General features: G+C 43.0%; 1 protein-coding gene across 1 annotated transcript in view; it reads right to left on the reverse strand.

The window, feature by feature from the left end:
- Positions 1-19,592, reverse strand: part of MEI1 (meiotic double-stranded break formation protein 1) — a gene marked incomplete at its 5' end in the record, with an annotated part of 78,127 nt that overhangs the window by 35,151 nt on the left and 23,384 nt on the right. Inside the window, 6 exons of the mRNA XM_082740083.1 lie at positions 2,542-2,689; positions 8,591-8,759; positions 11,323-11,420; positions 12,423-12,483; positions 14,740-14,851; positions 18,280-18,421. Of these exons, the coding sequence (XP_082596209.1) occupies positions 2,542-2,689; positions 8,591-8,759; positions 11,323-11,420; positions 12,423-12,483; positions 14,740-14,851; positions 18,280-18,421 (730 nt within the window). The remainder of the gene's footprint in view (positions 1-2,541; positions 2,690-8,590; positions 8,760-11,322; positions 11,421-12,422; positions 12,484-14,739; positions 14,852-18,279; positions 18,422-19,592) is intronic.

Consider the following 19,592-nt stretch of genomic DNA (forward strand, 5'->3'; position numbering starts at 1 on the left):
GTCACCTCAGGAAGCCCAGAACTTCCAGATCATCCCATATGGCTCAAAACATGCCCTTTTCTATTCCCATTTCCCACTCATTCCCAGTTCCCAAAACCCTTCCACAGAGCCCTTCAGAACTCACTCAGTTATCAGCAAATTCCTTGTCCTGTGCCTCTTTGAATGTTCCCTTCACCTAGTTGCTTTGATCTTCTTCCAAAGACCTGTCTTCCCTACAATCTCTCAATCAAGGCTATATTTGCTCCCCCCTCACTAGTTCCCAAAACACGGCCTCTAAGTTCTCTTTCTCCCTTCTTAATCTCCTCCACTTGCCTCAGCCAGTCATGCCCGTGCATGGTCATGCCCCGAGGCTTTGTCATTACCAAGAACTGCATGCTCCTCAATAATCCCAGTTCCAGCATGCCACTTTACCACCACCCCCTCTCTCTTTCCAGCTCACTCCCTCTCGTATTTCAGTACAACTCTTTGGCCCCCATCAGAACCAAAATCTTTGGAAACATCCTTTTATTCTCTCTTATTCTTACAACTCATATTGATCCACCAAGATTCTATTGGCTCCATTTCAAAATATATCTGAAGTTAATACTCTTCACCACCTCCTCTACTATCTCTTGTCCGTATTATTGCTGTAACTTCCTAACTGGCTTCTGCACTTCCACCCTGTACCCTTCTGGTCTATAGTCTTAGAAGCCAGAGTCATCTTTTTTAATTCAGCCATGAATCAAGCCATAATACACAATACACAATATTGTTGTATAAATACAACTATATGAGATCACTAAAGAAATAAATTTAAAGAGAAAAGAAAAGCATCAAAGGCTGAGCCCTGGGGCATGACAACACTTGGAGGTCAGGGAGATAAGAGAAAATCAGCAAAAGACACTGAGACAGAACCGCCAGAGAGGTAGGAGGAAATCAGGAGTACACAGCATTCTAGATGCCAAATAAAGACAATGTTTCAAAGAAAACAGATGCTGTTGATAGGTCAAGTAAGATAATGACAAATATTGATTACTGGCTTTATGTATCTGTTACTGGTGACCTTGATAAGTACATTTCCAGAGATGTGGTAAAGTTGAAAGCCTAACTGGGGTAGGCTCAAAAGCAAATGGAAGAGCAGGAAGTATATACAAGCTTAAAGCATCTTGTCATAGTAGAAAACCCAAACTCTGCCAAAGAGTACTAGGGTTGTGTCAAAAGCACTCAGGATCTACCCTGAATAGGCTTCCACAGATCAAAGATAGGACAATTGGAGCTTCAGAAGGGTAATGACTAGAGTGGATTGAAACACATCAAATATTTTTAAATCCATGAATTCATAATGACACTAAAAAAAAATCTCTTTGGTCCCTTTTGTAGAATGCTAGAAAATCAGTTCATTTCTTGTAAACTGTAATTAAAAGAACCAAACATTCAACCTATGTTTCCTATAAAATCTACCATTCAGAGTAACTGAGTAGTTGATAAAGGAAGTTTCCTTTCATGCAAGTATGCCAGTTAATAAACAAAGACTGAATGACAGAATTAAGGTGTTATTTTTTTGCAACCCTTAATGAATTAATAGTAGGCAATGATCACAAATGGCTTTAAATATCTCCAAAAAAGAGACAGTGGAATATTGTGTATCTAGGTCTATCTTACTTGAAAACTCATGCACTTCAACTACAACTTACTGCTTCCATTCAAATTAAACCAGGTCTGCTTACATCATGTTTGCCCCAACAGGAATAAAAAAAAAATGGGGTGTCCTGCTGGCTCGGTTGGAGAAGCATGTGGCTCTTGATCTCAGGATCGCATTTGAGACACATGTTGGTGTAGAGATTGCTTAAATAAATTTTTTAAAACCCTTTAAAAAAAGGAGGCGAAACATTAGCCAGTGAAGAAAGAGTATCCTTAGGTTGAGGTCAAAGTGTCCATCTCTAAGGAGGAGAAGCGATCTTCAGTGAAAGAGGCAGAAGAAAGCGATCTTCAGTGAAAGAGGCGGAAGATTAGAGATCAATCAGATATAGTCCTTGATCCATAAGAATTTATAAAGAATCTGGAAAGAGAAAACTTGTATACATACAGCAAAGCGATCCAAAATCAGCCTGATTAACAATGTTCTGGGTCCCAGAAACCCACTTTGTTTGGTAAACCGTTAACAGAAAGATCTACCTCACACTGCTCTCCTCCTTCTCAAACCAGAGGTGGTACTAAGATAAGTGTCCTAGGAGTTAATCAAGTCTAAATTGGAGTCCTGGCTCTCCCATCAATTAATTTGTGACCTAGAGAAAGTTACTTTAACCTAAGGCTTGATTTTCTTACCTGTAAAAAGTGGAAATAATCTTTATCTCTCAGGACTGTTGAGAGAATTCACTAAAATCTCAATGTGTCAGCCTCCTCCCACTCCCCATTCCATCAAGATTCTCCCTCTCCCTCTCTTCCTCTCTCTCTCTCTCTCTGCCACCTGCCTTCTCTCTCTATATCATCATGGTCTCTTAAGGAGCCTTGATGTATGGCGTGGAGCAGGAAGAGGAAGGGCCCGAAGTATTTTGTCCATACCTCATCTAGGGCACCGTCTTTGTCCTGGCAGATTGCAAGCAGATAGATGGAGGCTCTGAAGACCACCAGTGGAGGGCGCTCACCCTGGTCCTGCAGGGACAGGAGGAAGCTTTGCACAGCCACAAACAATTCTGCCTCTGAGACAAACCTGTCAACCAAGGAGAGTCTAAGTGAAAAAGACAGAGATGGCTATCCTGCCTTGTCACATCCTGTCTTACCACATCCTCCCTCTGCCTTCTGTCCTTCTGCCCCAACCTGTCAATGGCCTAATGACACCTTGCACAAAGAACACGCTACATATACTTACAAAAATTAGACATACACGCATAGCACAAGATTCTATGCTTTGTACAAATCCCTGTCAGGGGCCAGAGACTCCTCACTCACAACTAGAAGATGAAGTGTCTGGGTGCCTAGGTGGCTCAGTGGGTTAAGCCTCTGCCTTCAACTCAGGTCATGATCTCAGAGTCCTGGGATCGAGTCCCGCATCGGGTTCCCTGCTCAGCGGAGAACCTGCTTCCCCCCCATCTCTCTGCCTGCCTCTCTGCCTACTTGTGATTTCTCTCTCTGCATGTCAAATAAATAAATAAATAAAATCTTAAAAAAAAAGAAGATGAAGCGTCTGCCAGGTAGAATAGCACTATTAAAGAGAAGGATGCTACTTCTGGGGTTTAGCAATCCATTTTTTGGCCAACAGTCCACTCCTCTTTATCATTAAACTGGTATGTTCAGTGGGTTAGTTTCTGGGGAAGGGATTCGTCTATGTTTGTACATGCAAGGGTAATAGGGGTGAGAAGGGGAATGACTTTTTTTAGTAAAATACAAAAGGCATATACCCTATTATATCTTTTCAATTTTCCACCATGGATATCTCTCACCTATCAGATTAAGTTCTTAACAAAATTAAACATTTTAAATTGGGTAATACTAAACACAACATAATGTACTAGAGCAGAAAAGGGACAGTAAATGAAAAATTAGTGAAATTCAACAAGAATGCCAAGACCATTCAATGGGGGAAAGGACAGGCTTTTCAAGAAATGGTCCTGGCGGGGAGCCTGGGTGGCTCAGTTGGCTAAGCAGCTGCCTTCAACTCGGATCATGATCCCAGGGTCCAGGATTGAGCCCCACATTGGACCCCCTGCTCAGTGGGGAGCCTGCTTCTCCCTCTCCCTCTGGCTGCTGCTCTGCCTACTTGTGCTCTCTCTATACATATATATCTGTCAAATAAATAAATAAAAATCTTTAAAAAAAAAAAAAAAGAAATGGTCTTGGCAAAATTAGATATACAAAAGAATGACTGTGACCCCTCACCTAACATGATCTAAAAGAATATAGACCCCAAATGGGTCCAGAGCTAAAACTATAAAACTCTTGAAAGAAAACATAAAGCAAAAACTTCACAACATCAGATTTGGTAATGATTTTTTTGGATATGACATGAAAGGCACAGATAATAACACGAAAAACAGACAAATTGACTGATGAAGGTTTTTAACTTCCATGTATCAAAAGATACTGTCAACAGAGTAAAAAGGCAACCCACAGAATGGGAGAAAATATTTACAAATCATGTATCTAATGAGAAATTAATATCCAGAGTAAATAGAAAACTCTTAAAACTCAATAACAACAATAAAACTTGCTGATTCAAAAATGGGCAAAGGATTTGAACAGACATTTCCCCACAGAAGACATACAGATGTCCAATAAGCACATGGGAAGATACTCAACATCACTAATCACTAGGGAAATGCAAATCAAAACTATGAGGTGATAACCTCACATCCATTAGGATAGCCACCATCAAAAAGCAGAAAATAAGAAGTTGATGAGAATGTGGAGGAATTGGAACCCTTGTGCATCATTCGTGGGAATGTGAAAAAGTACAGCTGCTGTGAAAAAGAGCATGGCATCTCCTCAAAAAATTACAACTAGAACTGTCAGATGCTCCAACAATCTGGGTCCATACAAAGAAGAACTGAAAACAGGTTCTCAAACTGATATTTGTACACCCAAGTTCACAGCACCATTATTCACAAAAGCCAAAATGCAGAAGCAATCTGAGTGTTCACTGACGGACAAATCTGTAAGCAGAATGTGGTATATACATACAACAGAGCATCATTCAGCATAAAAAGGGAAGGAAATTCTGACATGCTATAGGAGAGATGAATCTTGAGGACACGCATTAAGTGAAATAAGCCAGTCACAGAAAGATATATACTGTGTGATTCTACTTACAGGAAGCACTTAGAGTAGTTAAAACCATTGGGACAGAAAGTAGCATAGTGGTTTCCAAGGGCTGGTAAAAGGAAATGGAGAGTTACTCAATAGGTACAGAATTTTACTTCTGCAAGAAGAAAAGAGTTCTGGAGATGAATGGTGGTGATGGTAAACCAACAATATTAATGCACTTAGTAACCCTGAACAGTACACTAAAAATGGCTAAGACATAAATTTTATGTTTGTGTATTTTACCACAATAAAAAATTGGGAAAAAATACTAATGTACCAGGTTGGTGTCTTAGTTTGATAAATGTACCGTAGTTATGTTAACAGTAGGAGAAAATTAGTGAAGAATTCTCTGTATTCTTTACAACTTTTGTATAAATCTATAACTACCCCGAAGTAAAATGTTCATTTAAGAAATATAAATAAAATGGATGATAGGTATAATTTACACATTGTATAGCTACTAAAAGTATGAGGCAGACGTATTAATACATGAGCTAACATGAAGAGATCTCCAAGATCTATTGTTAGGTTAAAGGGCCAATTGAGGGGCCCCTGGGTGGCTCAGTGGGTTAAGCCTCTGCCTTCGGCTCAGGTCATGATCCCAGGAGCCTGGGATCGAGCCCCCGCATCGGGCTCTCTGCTCAGCCTGCCTCCTCCTCTCTCTCTGCCTGCCTCTCTGCCTACTTGTAATCTCTGTCAAATAAATAAATAAAATCTTGGGGCACCTGGGTGGCTCAGTGGGCTAAAGCCTCTGCCTTCAGCTTGGGTCATGATCCCAGGGTCCTGGGATCGAGCCCCGCATCAGGCTCTCTGCTCAGCAGGGAGCCTGCTTCCCTCTCTCTCTCTGCCTGCCTCTCCATCTACTTGTGATTTCTCTCTGTCAAATAAATAAATAAAATCTTAAAAAAAAAAAAAGTAAACAACATTATAAAAAAAATAAATAAATAAATAAATAAATCTTTGTAAAAGAATAAATAAAGGGCCAATTGAAGACTTTATATAATATCTCATTCTATATACTGGGAAAAAAGAAGCATATGTGTGTTTCTTGATGCATAGACAAGTTCACACAGGGCACCTAATAGTAGTTAATGCTGGCAACTATTTTACTTGCATATTTACATGAATTTTTAAAAAAACATTTAAAGAATCACATGGGCATTAATCAAAACAGTATGGTATTGCCATAAAAACAGACACATAGGCCAATGGAACAGAACAGAGAGCCCAGAAATAACTCCATGCATATACAGTCAATTAATTTACAACAAAGGTACCAAAAATATACAATGGGAAAAGTACAGTCTCTTCAATAAATGGTGTTGGAAAATTGCACAGCCACATGCAAAAATAAATAAATAAAAGTGGATCGCTATCTTATACCATACACGAAAACTGACCAACATGGATTAAAGACATGAATTAAGACCTGAAACCATAAAATTTCTACAAGAAAACATAGGTAGTAAGCTACTTGACATCTGTTTGGGGGATGATTATTTTAGAGCTTCTACCAACCAAAAATAAACAAATGCGGCTCTTTCAAACTAAAAAGCGTCAGCAAAGCAAAGGAAACCATCAACAAAATGAAAAGGCAACTTATTGAATGGGAGAAAAATCTTTGCAAATCATATATCTGATAAAAATTAGTATCTAGGGGTGCCTGGGTGACTCAGTGGGTTGAGCCTCTGCCTTCTGCTCAGGTCATGATCTCAGGTTCCTGGGATTGAGCCCTACATCGAGCTCTCTGCTTGGCGGGCAGCCTGCTTACCCCTCTCTCTCTCTGCCTGCCTCTCTGCCTACTTGTAATCTGTCTGTCAAGTAAATAAATAAATAAATCTTTTAAAAAAGTTAATATACAAAGAACTCATACAACTCAATAGCAAAAAATAAAATAAAAAATAAGTCCAATTTTAAAACGCATAGAGGATCTGAATAGACATTTTTGCAAAGAAAACATGCAGATGGCCAATAGGTACATGAAAAGATGCTCAACATCACTAATCAGCAAGGAAATAAAAATCAAAACCACAATGAGGTATCACCTTATACCTGTTAAATGGCAATTACCAAAAAGACAAGAATAAAACAAGTGTTGGCAAGGATGTAGAGAAATGGGAACACATGGGCACTGTTGGTAGGAATGTAAATTGGTGCACTCACTATGGAAAAAAGAAAGGAGTTTCCTCAAAAAATTAAAAATAGAACTACCATATGATCCAGCAATTCTACTTCTGAACTCAAAAAGATATCCACACCACAATGTTCACTGCAACACTATTTACTAAGGCCAATACATGGAAAAAACCTGCATGTCCTCTGGTGGATGAACAGATAAAGAAAACATGATACGTACATACAGTGGAATACTATTCAGCCAAAAAAAGGTGGGAATCCTGCCATTTATAACAACATGGATTGACCTTAGGACATTAGGCTAAGTGAAATAAGTCATAGAGAAAGAAAAATACTTTATGATCTTGCTTATATGGGGAATCTTAAAAAAAAAAACAACTAAACTCTCGGATACTAATAACACATGAGGCCTGGACATCTTCACCCACAGGGGTGAATGCTTAATGGGTATGAGGTTTTATTCTGGAGTGATGGAAATGTTTTGGAACAAGAGAGGCGGTGGCTGCACAACTGCAAATATACTAAATGCTACTGAACTGTTAACTTTAAATGATTAATTTTGTGTTGTGTGAATTTTACCTCAATACAATTATTTTTTAAGCTTAAGGAACAGTCTTTAGATTTTGAAATTTTAATCAATTGTACAGTAATTTGCTTGGTTGTTTTTAAGAGATGGCGGCGGGGGGCAAAGGGAGAGGGAGAGAGAATCTTAAGCAGGGCTCCATGCCTAGCACAGAGCCCAATGCAGAACTCTATCTCAGGACCCTGAGATCATGACCTGAACTGAAACCAAGAGTTGGACGCTTAATGGATTGTGCCACCCTGGAGCCCCTTAAACTGCACAGTAAATTTTTAAAAGATTTTACTTATTTATTTGAGAGAGAGAGAGCTAGTGCAAACAGCAGGGAGGAGAGGGATGAGGGGAGGTACAAGAGGAAAGGGGAAAGGAGGGGTAGAGGGAGAGGAGGAGCAGAAAGAAAGGGAGAAGCAGGTTTCCCACTGGGCAAGGAGCCTACCCCAGGGACCCAGAGCTCAATCCCAAGACCCTGGGATCATGACCTGAGCTGAAGGCAGACACTTAACTGACTGAGCCACTCAGGCAATCCTGTTTAGTAATCCTTTTTTTTTTTTTTTTCCCTTAAAGATTCCATTCATTTATTTGACAGAGACCACAAGTAGGCAGAGAGGCAGGCAAAGAGAAAGGAAGGGAAGCAGGCTCCCTGCCGAGCAGAGAACCCAACTCGGGGCTTGATCCCCAGGACCCTGGGACCATAACCTGAGTCAAAGGCAGAGGCTTTAACCCACTGAGCCACCCAGGAACCTCCTGTTTAGTAATTCTTTTTTTTTTTTTTTTAAATAATTTCTGTTCAGTAATTCTTCCAAAGCAAACCACTATTTTTTTTTTCTATGCACAAACAATACTTTTTAAGGATACCAAAAAATTCTAATTAGCACTCTAGGCCTCTTCTCTCTATACTGTAACTACCCACCTGCCTTAGCCCTCCTCCAATATGTGAGCCCCTCAGGAATAAAACCCATTTCTCACTTATCTCTGTGTCCCCAGTGCCCAACACCAGGTTTGGAGTAGATGCCTCTGTGAATATTTATCAAACTAAACTGGGCTACAGATGCGGGTCCCAGGATCCACTGCCAGCCACTGGCATCAAACACTGACCTATCCTCATGGATGTAGGCCAGGTAGAAGAGGAGCAAGGTGCTGTACTGTCTCTGGCGAGCAGTTCCCTCCACATACTGGCGATCTGACAGGAAGGCGAGGCTTTCAGGGCTCCTGCTGCTTATCTGGGGCAGCCCCTGCTGCAGGAAGGCAGATGCTACAGAGAGTTCTGGAGAGGAAAGAGGCAGGAGAAAGCCACACAGAAAACACATAAGAGCAGGTAATCAGCACATAAATACCTGCCTACATGAAGGGTACTGCACAGGGTAGCAGGGTTCATGCAGGATAAAATCAGAGTCTCCTGGTCCTTTATAAAGCTTTCAACCTTCCAGGAGAGACTAAAGATATGAAGATGAACTAAAGATGTTCTTCCACTAAACATGTGGAAGAACATGGATACAATCCCTGATTCATTCATTCATTGACAGGGCCCGGCTGTGAAACACAGGCCCTATCTCCCGGAGCTGGTGGCTGAGAAAAGACAGATAATGAGACAGACAGTTAATAGGACGTGCGATCAAGTGTCCCATTCAAGCGTGACTCATACTACCTGGGGTGGGGAGGACAAGCTCAAAAAGGAGGGAACTGTGGAAGGTATGCAGAAATCAGGCAGAAAAGTGAGGGCAGAGAATCCTAGGCATGGGAATAAAGGGGTTCAGGGGCTCAGAGGCTTAAGGGGACATGCTCAGGGTGTGGCAAGGAATTCCGTCTGACCAACCAGCGATGAACAGATGTGGAGTGTCGAGAGTTCCAAAATGATGTGATGTAACTTGTAGTTTGAATGCTGAGTCAAGAATTTAGATTTTATCCTGAGAATAGATCTCCTATGAAATCTCTTTTTCAGAAAAGAAAGGGTATTTTAATACCAGGAGTATAAAGAAAAAGACTTCAGAGCTCAAACTTGAATAAAGTCAACTTTATAGAAAATTCACTATATTACCCTTATTTTTTACATTTCACCATGGATCAGAGGAACCTTCATCACTGCTGACAGTGTCCCACAGACTGATCTTTGGGGATCACCAGCTGAAGGCTGGGGTGTTAGGACGGTAAGACTTGATTTTTGGACAGATCTTTCCAGCGGTGGATGCAGACCAGTTGGAGGATAAAAAGGAGGAGGCCAAGTCAGAGGTCAAGAGAAGGGTCTGTCCTGCCAGTACAGTGGACGTAGGGCCATGTGGAGGATGAGGATGGAGAATATGCACAGCAGAGCCAGGTCAGTTCTCCTAATTCTAAGTTTAGTGATTTTTGTACCAAAGCACACTATAATCATTATTGTAAAAATGAAACTAATATGCTAGAGTTCTACACATCCACCCACCCTTTCTCCTGATATATAAAAGAAAGAAGCAGTCTGCATGTTAGTAAGGCCTGCTGTTCTTCCTGGTACTCAGATTTGACAAGGCCTCATTGTCTAAGGAGGCAGATATGTGGGGCTCCTCCTATTCCCCCAAAAGAGGATGCTGTAGGCAGCAGTAGGGCTAGCACAGTGAGCACAAGAGGTGCTGTGCCGTGGCTTCCAACGTAATCGTAGGTGTCAACCATGGCAGAAGTGGTTGTGCTAGTGTCTCTGAAGGTCAGACCACACCTAACAGGCAAAGAGCAGGACACTACATGGAGAGGAGTGGCTGCTACAGTGAGAGACTTGGGAACCAAGCCAGTTGGAAGGAATGAAAATGTTCACCCGAGATTCGGTCTCTCTCAGCACAGTGCTGGAGAAAAAGGAAAAGAAGGAGTGAGGTTTGGGAAGTGGAGGGACATGACACATCTTCATAAATGTAAAAAGAGGAAACACAGCTAGTACCACAAAGAAGGTATCATATTTGCTGAATGAATGAATGAATGAATAAGACAATGATTAAATTGTTTTATGTTATACCAAAAGAAGTCTAGGATAGAGGAACTCCATGGGGGCAGAGAACATGTCGTAATTATCACCATATCCACAGCAGCACTGAGGCCTCCCTGGCATGTAGCAGAAGCTCAGTGACTTTCAGGAGAGGGAAAAACTTCAGCTCTCAGCCCTCTATCTGCTATTCCTCCGGCCTAGACTCTTCCATGTGCCTTCTTTATCTTACGCAGACCTCTGCGAACATGCCACCTACTCACAGAGGCCTTCCCTGACCACATATCCAACATGTATCTTCTACCTCCACCATCCTCTATCCTTTTGTCCAGTTTTATTGTTTTCATAGAACCTATTCATTTTTTACATTGAATCTATGTGTTTATTGTCTACCTCTCTCATTCTATGAGGACAGGATGTTGGGACTCTATCACTAGCACCTGGAAAGAGCCTGGCACACAGTAGATGCTCAAGAAATATTTCATGAATGAAGAAACAAAGAAATGGAACAGGCCATTCATGTATTTTGAGCAGAAGTGTCTGGAGGTAACAAGCAGAGAGCGAAAGTTCTGCTGTAAGGGATGTTACAGAGGAGATGGCCTGGATGAGGAACTGGACTTGATAAGCTCTGGAGTCTTCCTCAACCCTTAGAGTCTAAGGGTCCAGCAACCTTGGATTCTTTTGTTTTCTAATTCTATTATCTCATCTCCCTAAGTGTTAGTCTCTAGTTCTACCATTCCATGATTCCATGATTCCTCTGGCAGCTTATAGCCAAGAGGTCATATTTATTGTGATATTAACTCACTACCCAGCCAATCAACAAAGGTATCCAGACTGTAAAAAGATCACCACGGACCTGAGGAGTGGTCAAGCCGCAGCATCTTACCTTCTTGGGAAGGTGGTCCTGTCTTCTCTGGAGCTGAGAGGAGGTTGAGGCTCATGCAGTAGAGGAAATTGGAACATACCTGATTTAGAGCTGAGTGACTTAGAGGGTGGAAAGGAAGAGACAACAAGAGAGGACATTGTGACTTTGGCTGGGACAGCATTATCCTTGCCATACACTGGGGCACCACTGCCTTGTGCCAAAGCCCAATGAAATTCTAACCATGGCTCTGAAAGAAGAAATCTGGATGTAGCTGTGAATAATTAATATGGAACCTGCTGCCACAGCTATGATGTAGACACATAGGCATTGACTAAAATTCAAAGTTGAAAAAATAAGTCAGGGAAGGCTACTGAACTCTGACTTAACAAAACATAGCAACAAAAACAAGTGCTCCTAGACCAGGAAAGAGCTTGGGAGTACTAGGGGGGAAAGGAAGCTATTGAACCCAAGACAGGTAATTAAGATCTCCTTAATTACACACATCCAAAATTGTGACTTTGAATCCGGATGGATCCTTGTATTTGTATCCCCTCCTGAAAGTCGGTGTTCTATTCAGAGATATGCAAGGAGACCTAAACACCACACTGTGGTCGCCTTGCAGGTTGTAGGCAATAACAAATGGGATCTGCCAAATAAATGCAGAGACAGGTGGCAAATCATAAATGGGAAGAAGAAAAGGCTACTGCACAAACGTTAACAAGAAAGACTAAAGTCTGTATTTTGAACAAGAGAGTTTCTCCTCTGGAAATGCTGGGCTGGCAGCAACGAGGACATGACTCTGTGGACACTTCTTTCATACCCTCAAGGGCTTCCAGTTCCCCATTTGTAAGATGAGGGGTTAGACAAATGATCACCAAGAGCCTTTCCAGTTTTGACGTAACAGGTACCCATCCACGTGTCACATGGAATGAATGTCTCAGCAGAACCAGACTAAATAAAAGCTACAGAAGCATGTCGGATTCATACCACCAGCTGCTGAGCAATTCTGACACTGTGTCAATCCCCTCACAGTCCAATAACTAAACCAGTCAGAAATTTCCACTTGTCCAGTCAAGCACACTGGCCCCTTGGCCACCAATTTTCCCTGAGAGCAGACATACCTCAGGCTGTTGCAGAATCTGGCCTTCAGTTCCAGGGTTAGTCGTATGAAAGATGAGGAAGCTTGGGAGAAGTGGGAAACAAGCAGAAAGCAGTTTAAACTAGATTTATTACATCATCATCCCAGCCCATACTGATCACATCCTCTACTGCCTTCCCAAATCAAAACCTCTCCCAGTGAGACTTCTCTCAATAAAAATCAGCACCATCCACCTCGATGGCAGCCACAAGCCAAGGCATTACCCTGAGCTATTCCCTCTCCTTTCTGCCCCACATCCAACTGTCTCACACCCCTCAACACTATCATCAACCTGAGTTAATATACAAGAGTCTGAAGGATGCCTGGGTGGCTCAGTTGGTTGAGAAGCTGCCTTCAGCTCAGGTCATGATCCCAGTGTCCTGGGATCAAGTCCCACATCAGGCTCCTTGTTTGGCAGGGAGCCTGCTTCTCCCTCTGCCTCTGCCTGCCACTCTGTCTGCCTCTGCTTGCTCTCGCTTCTCTCTCTATGACAAATGAATAAATAAAATCTTAAAAAAAAAATAAATACAAGAGTCTGAATTATTTTTTCCAGTCTCGCATCCCTCTAACTCATGGTTCATACCAAATCAAAAAGGATCTTTCTAAAACAGAAAGCTGAGCCTATCACTCCTCTTTTTTAAAACTCAAAGTTCCTAGGATAAAGTCCAAATTTCTCACATGGCCAACAAAGCCCTCCATGACTGAGCCCTGGCTGCTACTCTGTGGTAGACCTTCCACTATATGCTATGTGACAGGAAGAAAGGGCAAGGCTTTAAATGATAATGATAAGAGGCAAGCATTGCATAAAAATTCAGGAAGCAAAAAAAAAAAAAAAAAAAAAAAAAATCAGAAAGCAGGCTCCAGAGTCAGATTCCCTGAGTTTGAATCCTGGGTACACCACTTCTAGTGCAATCTTGGGTAAATTATTCAACCTCTCTGAGTTTCAGTATGCTCCTTCGTAGAATGAAGATAATCATAATACAAACTTTCCAGGGTTTTTCTGAGAACTAAATGAATTAATATGTATAAAGCACTTGAAACAGTATGTGACAGGGGTTCCTGGGTGGCTCAGTCAGTTGAGCATCCGACTCTTGATTTCAGCTCAGATCATGATTTCAAGGTCCTGGGATCAAGACCTGCAGGCTCTCTGCTCAGCAGGGAGTCTGCCTATCTCCCTCTCCCTCCACCCTTCGTTTCCTCCTCCTGTTCACCTGTGCTCTAAAATAAATAAATAAATCTTAAGGGGAAAAAAACCCCAGTATCCAGGGCATCTGCCTCTCCTCCTGGCTTATGCTCTCTCACTCACTCTCTATCTCTACCAAACACACAAACAAACAGTGTCTGACAATAGTAAGAGTGTAGTAAATGTTAGTTGTCATTAGTTATTAATTATTACTCCCTTTCTGCTTTGGGCTGTTTTCCCCTTCCCATTCTCACCATCACTAATACTAAGGAAAATAAAGGAGACTCTAACTCTGACTCCTGGGCTTATTCAGCAGATTGAAGTATTTTCAGGTAACAACTGGACAAGTGAGAAAGGAAGCTTTACACTTGAGAGGGAAAAAATGACTGGCGAGAGAAAAAAATTAATAGATGCAAGAAAGTCTGGAAAAGACTGAAGGAATCAAGAACCACTAGGGTTTGGGACGCTTGGATGGCTCAGTTGGTTGGACGACTGCCTTCGGCTCAGGTCATGATCCCGGAGTCCCAGGATTGAGTCCCACACCGGGCTCCCAGCTCCACAGGGAGTCTGCTTCTCTCTCTGACCTTCTCCTTGCTCATGCTCTCTCTTACTATCTCTCTCTCAAATAAATAAAATCTTAAAAAAAAAAAAAGAACCACTGGGGTTCAATTATAAGAAAGCAGTTCAGTGTACAGCTAGACAGCAGCTTTCACACAGAGTGCCAGTCCCCCCCAGAAGGCATCTGGAAGTCTATGGGACGTTTTTCAGGTGTCACAATGACTGGGGGTACTTCTGACATTCAGCACTCAAGCATCAGAGATGCTAAACGTCTTGAGAAGTCTGAGGGAATATCAAGTATGGAGAACAACGTGGAAAGACGTGTGTTGTGGGACTGGAACTGGAACCTCCTTGATATTCTTAGAGAAATAGCAATAAATCCAAGAATTTACTTTAAGTACCTTTGGTTGTTGGATAGTATTGCCTTCCACTCAACACTGGGCAGAATATAGATATTGACTCTGAGTGATCACATAAACCTCCTGCCCACAGGTTATGCTCTCTTTGAATTCTCTGGCACCCGCCTCCCTCCCCACTTCCACACTTGCCTGATGCCTACCGAGCTTCTTGGAGAACTTCTCCTTCATGTGGGGAGCGATGACAAAGAGACTGTGCAGAATCGAGAGGAAAACTTCCATCAAGTTTGGGTGGGTGGCCTGCTCTGAGTGCCTCTGCAAAGAACCAGGAGGGAGAACACAGCCCACCAGGATTGAGCCTCTGAAGAACAAAGCATCAGCAAAACTGGCATCAAATCTAGAAACAATAAACTAACCCCTTTCACTTGAAGGGCACAAGAAAAGCTAGGGAGCCTGAAATCACAAGCCTGCATCCAAGGATTGTATCCACCACTTATAAGTTGTATAAGACACATTACCTCTCTGGATCTCTCTGTACCAAATGGAATAAAACAGTAATAACAACAAGACCTAGTTCCCAGAAACAAATAAGATCTGATGTGTAAAAAAGTACTTCCTAAACTATAATGCAGACTGATGCTGAAGTTTCTTTCTTTTTTTGTTTTTTAAATAGGCTCCACACCCAACATAGGGCTTGAACTCATAACCTAAGATCAAGAGCCACATGCTCTACTGACTGAGCCAGCCAGGCACCCTTCACTGACACCCAAGTTTCTATGACTATAGCCATCAATAATAATCATATAATTTGCAAACTATCTTCGCATTTATTTTTTTTAAGATTTTATTTATTTATTTGACAGACAGAGATCACAAGTAGGCAGAGAGGCAGGCAGAGAGAGAAATCAGGCTCCCCGCTGAGCAGAGAGTCTGATGCGGGGCTCGATCCCAGGACCCGGAGATCATGACCTGAGCCAAAGGCAGAGGCTTTACCCCACTGAGCCACCCAGGCACCTTGTTCACATTTATTTTTCCTTTTTTTTTTTTTTAAGATTTTATTTATTTATTTAAGAGAAAGAGAGAGAGAGCATGAGAGGAGAGAGGTCAGAAAGAAAAGCAGACTCCCTGCGTAGCAGGGAGCCCGATGTGGAACTCAGTCCCAGGACTGCGGGATCATGACCCGAGCCAAAGGCAATCGCCCAACCAACTGAGCCACCCAGGTGCCCCACATTTATTTTTCATGTGACCTCTGTGAATACTCCAGTCATGAGGCAGCCCGATAGAGCAGACAGAGCTCTGGATTAAGAGTAGACAAACCTGGGTTCCAGATTAAGCTCTGCACAAAGTCACTTCATGCCCAGGGGTTAGTTAACCCTGCCCCTCTCAGTGTCTCAGTCTCCTACCTGTAAAAGATGGGGTCTCAGAGACATGGTTCTTATAGATACATTTCCTTTGGTTTTTAAACAAAAAAAATTTTTTTTAAGATTTTATTTATTTATTTGACAGAGAGAGATCACAAGCAGGCAGAGAGGCTTGCAGAGAGAGAGAGGGAGAAGCAAGCTCCCCACCAAGCAGAGAGCCCAATGTGGGGCTCGATTCCAGGACTCCGAGATCATGACCTGAGCTGAAGGCAGAAGCTTAACCCACTGAGCCACCCAGGAACTCCACAAAAAATGTTTTTATTTAGAAATGTAATACATGCGGGGCGCCTGGGTGGCTCAGTGGGTTAAGCCGCTGCCTTCGGCTCAGGTCATGATCTCGGGGTCCCGGGATCGAGTCCCGCATCGGGCTCTCTGCTCAGCAGGGAGCCTGCTTCCCTCTCTCTCTCTCTGCCTGCCTCTCCATCTACTTGTGATTTCTGTCAATAAATAAATAAAATCTTTAAAAAAAAAAGAAATGTAATACATGCTCATTAAAGAAAAGTGTATAAAATATAGAAAAGTAGAAAGCAAGAATAATATCATTCTACCAATTACTTCAAAAAATTTTTTTTAATTTAAAAAAAAAAAAATACCCTAAGCCCCCAAACGCCAAAGTGTGGTATTTAGAGTCTATCCAGTTCCAGATCTGACTCAACACTTTGTAAGTATAGGAAAAGGGCAGAGCAGATGAGGAACCAACGTAAACTGCCCAAGTGTTACTGCTAGTGAGTGCCAGTCAGAACGTGCTTGCAGTCCACAGCTCCTGACGTGACCCACCTGAAGACCCACGCATGCGGGCTCAAAGGCTTCTTCCAAGAGGTCTCCACCTCCAGAACCAGAGGATGCCTCCCTGCTGCCACCTACTGTTCCCAGTAGGTGTACGGAAGTGCCCTGACTAAAAGGCACTCTGCAGGCTCATCTCAAAGAAGACAGGACTCACCCAAAGTCAGCCAAGCAGTCAGACACTCTGGACCCAGCTCTTCCTACAACCTCCATCTCAAGTCAGCTCAAAACGAAGCTCTTTCGGACCAGGTCTCTCTTCAGAGTGGCCAAATTTCGTTTACAGAATACGTGTGTGTTCCTTGGTGAAGCCTGAATCACAGACCCTCACCACTGTTCTTCACTGATCCTAAGGACACATGGGTTCGAATCTCAGCACTGTCGTGTACTTGCTTTATGACTATTGGAATGTGACATCCCCATCTTTATTTTTTTATTTTTTTAAAGATTTTATTTATTTATTTGACAGACGGAGATCATAAGCAGGCAGAGAGGCAGGCAGAGAGAGAGGAAGGGAAGCAGGCTCCCTGCTCAACAGATAGCCTGATGCGGGGCTTGATCCCAGAACCCTGGGATCATGACCTGAGCCGAAGGCAGAGGCTTAACCCACTGAGGCACCCAGGAGCCCCGAAATCCCCATCTTTAAATTGAGGTGGTTATAGCACCCATCTCACACAGTCACTGGGATGACCAAATTAGGTAATGAATACGAAGTACTTATCACTCCATAAACACTGCTTATTTATTCTATTACTACTGCTTTCTACTTTTTCTTGAGAGGCATCTGTTAATGTACAATGAAATACCACACTTTGGGGTTTGGGGGCGTGGGTTTTTTTTTTTTTTAAGATTAAAAAAATTTTTGAAGTCATTTCTACACCCAATATGGGGCTTGAACCCATAATCCCAAGGCCAAGAATTGCACACTCCACTGCCTGAACCAGTCAGGTGCCCCTACACTTTGTTTTTAAAACCAAAGGAGGGGGCGCCTGGGTGGCTCAGTGGGTTAAGCTGCTGCCTTGGCTCGGGTCATGATCTCAGGGTCCTGGGATCGAGTCCCGCATTGGGCTCTCTGCTCAGCAGCGAGCCTGCTTCCTCCTCTCTCTCTCCCCCTGCCTCTCTGCCTACTTGTAATCTCTCTGTCAAATAAATAAATAAAATCTTTAAAAAAAAAAACAAAAACCAAAGGAGGGACGCCTGGGTGGCTCAGTTGGTTAAGCAGCTGCCTTCGGCTCGGGTCATGATCCCAGCGTCCTGGGATCGAGTCCCACATCGGGCTCCTTGCTCGTCAGGGAGCCTGCTTCTCCCTCTGTCTCTGCCTGCCATTCTGTCTGCCTGTGCTCGCTCTCTCTCTCTCTCTGATAAATAAATAAAATCTTAAAAAAAAAATAAAACCAAAGGAAATGTGTCTGAAGAACAATAGCACTAAGACCCTCAGAAGGTCTAGTTGAGTACCCGCAACCTTGTGTCTCTCGGCCTGGCTCAGTCTCACATCCCTCTCCTACCCAAACTTCATGCTATCTGTGGCTCAGGGGAACCTACCATCACCATGGGGATACAAAGGGAGTCACAGGCAGTGAGAAGAAATTCTGAGAAGTCCTCCAAAGTGTCTTCCTTCTCAGCCCTGGGAGCTGTGAATGGGTTCTCCTGGGCTGAAGGCTCACTCTGGAATTCCACAGCCAACCTAAGAAATCAACATGTGAGGGTATCAACTACTACCTATGCAACATAAAGGTCAGAGGCATCCTCCCAGAGCTTAGGGTTCTGGGAAAGTATCCCCATCATCAGTTTAGAGAAAATTCAAGAGGCCTCAATGATAGAGCACCCAGTCCTTGGCCACCCGTCCAGCTGTGTACTCCCCACCCCCTCTCCCATAGTACAGGACCTATCACATGTACCTCCCTGAATACACCATGCCACTTGCTATTTCACATCTCTTTGCCTTTACGATGCTGGTCTCTCTGCCGGGAAAGCCTTCCCCAGATTTGTGACAACCTAATGAATCCTACATATATACACAAAACTGCCTCTTCCATAAGAGACTATAAGCTCCTTGGGGGCAGGAATCAATCTGACCTTACCTGTCTACTCCCACTGTCTAGCCATGGGCCTGACACAGAGTAGACTCAACAGACACTTGTTACTGTAAATTATATTAGTCCAACAAGCATTCAGCTTGTTTATAAATAGGTGTTTCCCTATTGGGCAAAGTTATTTGGGAAGAGTAACAAAGCTGAATGAGACAGAACCTCATTGTAGGGCAACAAAAACTTTACCAGGAGGCAATCTTTAGAGACCTCCTACTCTAGCTCCTCCTTCTCAAACCTTCTCTACACACCCCTGCACACACATACACACACACACATACATACATACATACATACATACATATCCCCAACCTCTGCCCCTGCCAAGCTGCTCTCATTATGCAGCAAAGCATCAGAAATCAAGTGTTGCAGGGCGCCTGAGTGGCTCAGTGGGTTAAAGCCTCTGTCTTTGGCTTGGGTCATGATCCCAGGGTTCTGGGATTGAGCCCTGCATCGGGCTCTCTACTCAGCGGGGAGCCTGCTTCCTCCTCTTTCTCTCCCCCTGCCTCTCTGCCTACTTGTAGATCTCTGTCTGTCAAATAAATAAATAAAATCTTAAAAAAAAATAAGAAAGAAATCGGGCGCCTGGGTGGCTCAGTTGGTTGAGCCGCTGCCTTCGGCTCGGGTCATGATCTCAGGGTCCTGGGATCGTGTCCCACATCGGGCTCTCTGCTCCGCAGGGAGCCTGCTTCCTCCTCTCTCTCTCTCTCTCTGCCTGCCTCTATGCCTACTTGTGATCTCTCTCTGTCAAATAGATAAATAAAATCT

The sequence above is a fragment of the Mustela nivalis genome, assembly GCF_964662115.1.
Source record: "Mustela nivalis genome assembly, chromosome: 7".
Classification (NCBI taxonomy): domain Eukaryota; kingdom Metazoa; phylum Chordata; class Mammalia; order Carnivora; family Mustelidae; genus Mustela; species Mustela nivalis.